The following is a 5,032-nucleotide window of genomic DNA, read 5'->3' on the forward strand; positions in this document are numbered from 1 at the left end:
TACAGTACCTTGAAGTGGTGTTTTGTTTTCTTTCGCTAACGGAGCTTATGAGATTTTCTGTTGAGTTTTGTGTTGTGAAGTTTTCAAGTTTTGGGTGAAAGATTTGATGGATTATGGAACAAGGAGTAGCAAGAGCCAAAGCTTGGGGATTCCCATGGCACCCCAAGATAATCTGAGGACACCTAAAAGCCAAAGCTTGGGGATGCCCCGGAAGGCATCCCCTCTTTTGTCTACTTCCATCGGTAACTTTACTTGGAGCTATATTTTTATTCACCACATGATATGTGTTTTGCTTGGAGCGTCTTGTATTATTTGAGTCTTTGCTTTTTAGTTTACCACAATCATCCTTGCTGTACACACCTTTTGAGAGAGCCACACATGATTCGGAATTTATTAGAATACTCTATGTGCTTCACTTATATCTTTTGAGCTATATAGTTTTTGCTCTAGTACTTCACTTATATCTTTTAGAGCACGGTGGTGGATTTGTTTTATAGAAACTATTGTTCTCTCATGCTTCACTTATATTATTTCGAGAGTCCTACAAAACAGCATGATAATTTGCCTTGATAACAAAATTAATCGTATTAGGCAAAATATTCAACTGTAGTAAAAAAACTTCTATTATGAGTGCGTTGAATACTAAGAAAAGCTTGATGCTTGATGATTGTTTTGAGATATGGAGGTAGTAATATTAGAGTCATGCTAGTTGAGAAATTATGAATTTGAAAAGTACTTGTGTTGAAGTTTGTGATTCCCGTAGCATGCATGTATAGTGAACCGTTATGTGATGAAGTTGGAGCACGATATATTCATTGATTGTCTTCCTTATGTGTGGAGGTCGGGATCGCGCGATGGTTAACTCCTACCAACCCTTCCCCTAGGAGCATGCGCGTAGTACTTTGTTTTGACAACTTGTAGATTTTTGCAATAAGTATGTGAGTTCTTTATGACTAATGTTGAGTCCATGGATTATACGCACTCTCATCCTTCCACCATTGCTAGCCTTTCTAGTACCGCGCAACTTTCGCCGGTGCAATACACCCACCATATTCCTTCCTCAAAACAGCCACCATACCTACCTATTATGGCATTTCCATAGCCATTCCGAGATATATTGCCATGCAACTTTCCACCGTTCCGTTTATTATGACACGCTCCATCATTGTCATATTGCTTAGCATGATCATGTAGTTGACATTGTATTTGTGGCAAAGCCACCGTTCATAATTCTTTCATACATGTCACTCATGATTCATTGCATATCCCGGTACACCGCCGGAGGCATACACATAGAGTCATATTTTGTTCTAAGTATCAAGTTGTAATTCTTGAGTTGTAAGTAAATAAAAGTGTGATGATCATCATTATTAGAGCATTGTCCCATGTGAGGAAAGAATGATGGAGACTATGATTCCCCCACAAGTCGGAATGAGACTCCGGACTAAAAAAAAAGAGGCCAAAGAAAAAAAAGAAAAAGGCCAAAAAAAAAGAGAGAAAAAGAGAGAAGGGACAATGCTACTATCCTTTTACCACACTTGTGCTTCAAAGTAGCACCAAGATCTTCATGATAGAAAGTCTCTCATTTTGTCACTTTGATTTACTAGTGGGAATTTTTCATTATAGAACTTGGCTTGTATATTCCAATGATGGGCTTCCTCAAATTGCCCTAGGTCTTCGTGAGCAAGCAAGTTGGATGCACGCCCACTTAGTTTTTTTTGAGCTTTCATACACTTATAGCTCTAGTGCATCCGTTGCATGGCAATCCCTACTCACTCACATTGATATCTATTGATGGGCATCTCCATAGCCCATTGATACGCCTAGTTGATGTGAGACTATCTTCTCCTTTTTGTCTTCTCCACAACCACCATATTCTATTCCACATATAGTGCTATGTCCATGGCTCACGCTCATGTATTGCGTGAAAATTGAAAACGTTTGAAAATTCTAAAGTATGAAACAATTGCTTGGCTGAAACCGGGGTTGTGCATGATTTAAATATTTTGTGTGATGAAGATAGAGCATAGCCAGACTATATGATTTTGTAGGGATAACTTTCTTTAGCCATGTTATTTTGAGAAGACATGATTGCTTAGTTAGTATGCTTGAAGTATTATTCTTTTGATGTCAATATTAAACTTTTATCTTGAATCTATCGGATCTGAATATTCATACCACAAATAAGAGGGTTACATTAAAAACCATGCCAAGTAGCATTTCGCATCAGCGGCTGAGGCGGCACCGGGCCCCTATGGGTGCCAGTGGTGAGGGCGGTGTGCGTGGCCCGGGTCCGCACCATCTTCATCCGCCTCTCCTCCAGTTTGAGGTACGCCACAACTTTGGCGAAGGTCGGCTCCGGGATGAGAGTAAGGTTGGAGGCGACGTTCCCAAAGTCCTCGTTGAGACCGGCGGTGAGGGTGCTGATGAGGAGCTCGTCGCCGGCCGTCTCGCCGAGATCACGGAGCTCATCGGCGAGCTTTTTGAGGCGCATGCAAAAATCGTCAGTGGATGAGTCAAGCTGCTGCCACCCATAAAACTCGCCATGGAGGAGGACCTGGCGCTGGAGCTTGTTGTCGGTGAAGAGGCCGTTGAGCTTGGTCCAGACGGCGTACGCATCGTCGTCGTCCTCCACAGTGTGGAAGAGGTCCTTGGAGATGGTGAGGTAGAACCAGCGGATAATGGTGGTGTCGAGGATCATCCACTCCTCGTCGTTCACCATGAGGCTGGAGTCCACGGTGCCATCAACATGGCCATGGAGCAAGTACTCGCGAAACACCAAGGAGAAATACTGCCTCCAAGTGGAGTAGGAGGCGGTGGATTGATCAAGAACCACCGGGACGCGCTCGTGGATGTTGAAATCATGAACGAGGGTGACATCCGGACCGGCAAAGAGACTAGATGCGGTGGAGACGGAGGAGCTCATGGCGGCAGCATGGAAGGAGGGGCGGGTTGGGGCGGGCGACAGCTAGGTTACGGGTAGGAGAGGGGTGGCGGAAGCGGCGCGCGGCGGCGGCTGTAGGGAGCGGCGGCGGCGGCTATAGGGAGCGGCGGCGGCGGCGGGTGGTGGCGGCGACGCGCGGCGGCGGCTAGGGTTAGGTTAGGATTATGAGCAAAACTTTTTTTTTCGCGAATACGCAAAGCTTGCGTATCATTCATTAAAAGGAGGGTAGTAGCGTTACAATGAGTTGGGGTAGGAGCACTAGGATACTACGTACACAAGAAAGGCGAAGATCCTAGTGCGAGCATGAGGGAAAGGTGGGTTTGCTCAGCCCCACTCGTTCTCAGGTAGCTACGGTGTGAGGTTGGCGAGACCATTGGCCCCCGCCTTGGCCCAGGAGCATGCTTCCTCCTTGATGTCATGGAGAAGTTGAGAGGAGGAGGGGGGGTGCCGCCGAAGACGCAAGAGTTCCGGTGCTTCCAGATGAGCCATGCAACCAGGAGTATGAGCGAGGCGATCCCCTTCCGATGCGCCGCCGGAGCCGCGGATGTCGTATCGTGCCACCAGTCCAAGAAGCGGACACTGGGAGTTGGGGCTAGGGCCTGAGGGTAGCACCAAGTGAAGCAGGCATGCCAAACCTGACGCGAGAATGGGCAGCCAACTAGGATGTGCTCCATAGTCTCCATCGCCTGGTCGCAGAAAAAGCATGCGGCGTGATGCGGGAGACCATGCCGAGCCAGGCGAGCCGCCATCCAGCATCTGTCTTGGAGGGCAAGTCAGGCGAAGAACTTCACCCGCAAGGGCGCCCAGCTTCGCCAGGTGAGCCTCCAGTGCGGAGCGCGTACAGAACCGGCGAAGAGGGCCGCGTAGCAAGATTTGGCGGAGTAAATCCCGTTGTTAGTCCAGCGCCAAAGGAGGCGGTCCGGCTGGTCGGAGAGCGCGAGTAGCTGCATGCGGCGCCAAAGCTCGACGTACTCTACCGTGGCAAGCGGCGTCAGGGCCGCCTGGATGTGCCAGATCCAAGCGCGTTCGGCAAGACCGTCGGCCACAGTGCAGGTCTGGCTATGTCGGCGGGGCACGAGCGGGACGAGATGGGGCGCGACATCTGCAACGGACTGGCCATCAAGCCAGCGGTCTTCCCAGAGAAGACAGCAGCGACCATCTCCAAGGCGCCAGTATGTGGATGCGCGAAATATGGCACGGGCCTCTGGATAGTTTGGGAGCTGAAGGTGAATCCACGGGCGGGAGGGATCGATGCGCTGAAGCCACTGCCAGCGCGTGCAAAGCGCTATGCCAAAGCGGTGCAGATCCAGGACGCCAAGGCCTCCGTACTCGAGCGGCCTACACACCCGCTGCCAATTGACCAGGCAATGACCGCCGTTGGCGTCACGGCGACCGTGCCACAGGAAGTCCCGGATGAGGTTTGGGCCGTGCAATTCTCAATGCATTGATCGGGTGCACTAGGCACGTATATATGATGTACAAGATGGGTCAAAACCTCATCTATACAGGAAAACTAGGAGGTGGACCTACGACACAATATACATGCACAATATATTCAACAAGACCTGCACACACACTTGACAAACATGCTGAAGGATGGGCAAGGAATGGATGTGACATTCAGTGTCAGCGAGCAACAAAATTCAGTGCACATAGAAGCGTGTTAGCCGCGCGATCCCTGATTGGTTTTCAAGGCCGAGCAGCACCACACCGGGCAACTCAAGAATGCTTGTCTCAGATACCTTTCTTCACAGGATGTGCTTGGAGCTGTCAAGGAGACTGATGGATTATGATGGACATTCTAGAGAAGGTCGTGCCACCGTCAGCAGTATCAGCAGTCTGGCTTTAAATCTTCTTTCAAGTTTTGACCATATGTAGTTCTATCCTATATTGATCTCTCTCTTTTTTTTAATCATGTCTCCGCGTGTCGATTGCAGAACTGAAGAGAATGTGTACTCTGTGCTCTTGACGTTTGCGCTAAAAGACTGAGAAAATCCACTCTGAAATTTCTGATAAACGTTTTGGGAATGGTTGTGCTCTTTCTTTCATTTCGGTTGCCTTGTTTTCTTTCTCTCTTAGTTTTGGTGT

At 48.6% G+C, this 5,032-nt stretch overlaps 1 protein-coding gene across 1 annotated transcript; it reads right to left on the reverse strand.

Moving 5' to 3' along the window:
• Positions 1-2,197: 2,197 nt before the first annotated feature.
• On the reverse strand, positions 2,198-2,926 carry LOC109746136 (uncharacterized). The gene has a single exon (XM_020305263.1). The coding sequence runs from the start codon at positions 2,924-2,926 to the stop codon at positions 2,198-2,200; it is 729 nt and encodes a 242-aa protein (XP_020160852.1).
• Between the last annotated feature and the right edge of the window lie 2,106 nt (positions 2,927-5,032).

This window comes from Aegilops tauschii, chromosome 4 (assembly GCF_002575655.3).
Source record: "Aegilops tauschii subsp. strangulata cultivar AL8/78 chromosome 4, Aet v6.0, whole genome shotgun sequence".
NCBI lineage: Eukaryota > Viridiplantae > Streptophyta > Magnoliopsida > Poales > Poaceae > Aegilops > Aegilops tauschii.

Excerpts from the sequence above, each read along its gene's own strand:
- LOC109746136 (XM_020305263.1), bottom strand. The coding sequence starts at position 2,926 with ATGAGCTCCTCCGTCTCCACCGCATCTAGTCTCTTTGCCGGTCCGGAT.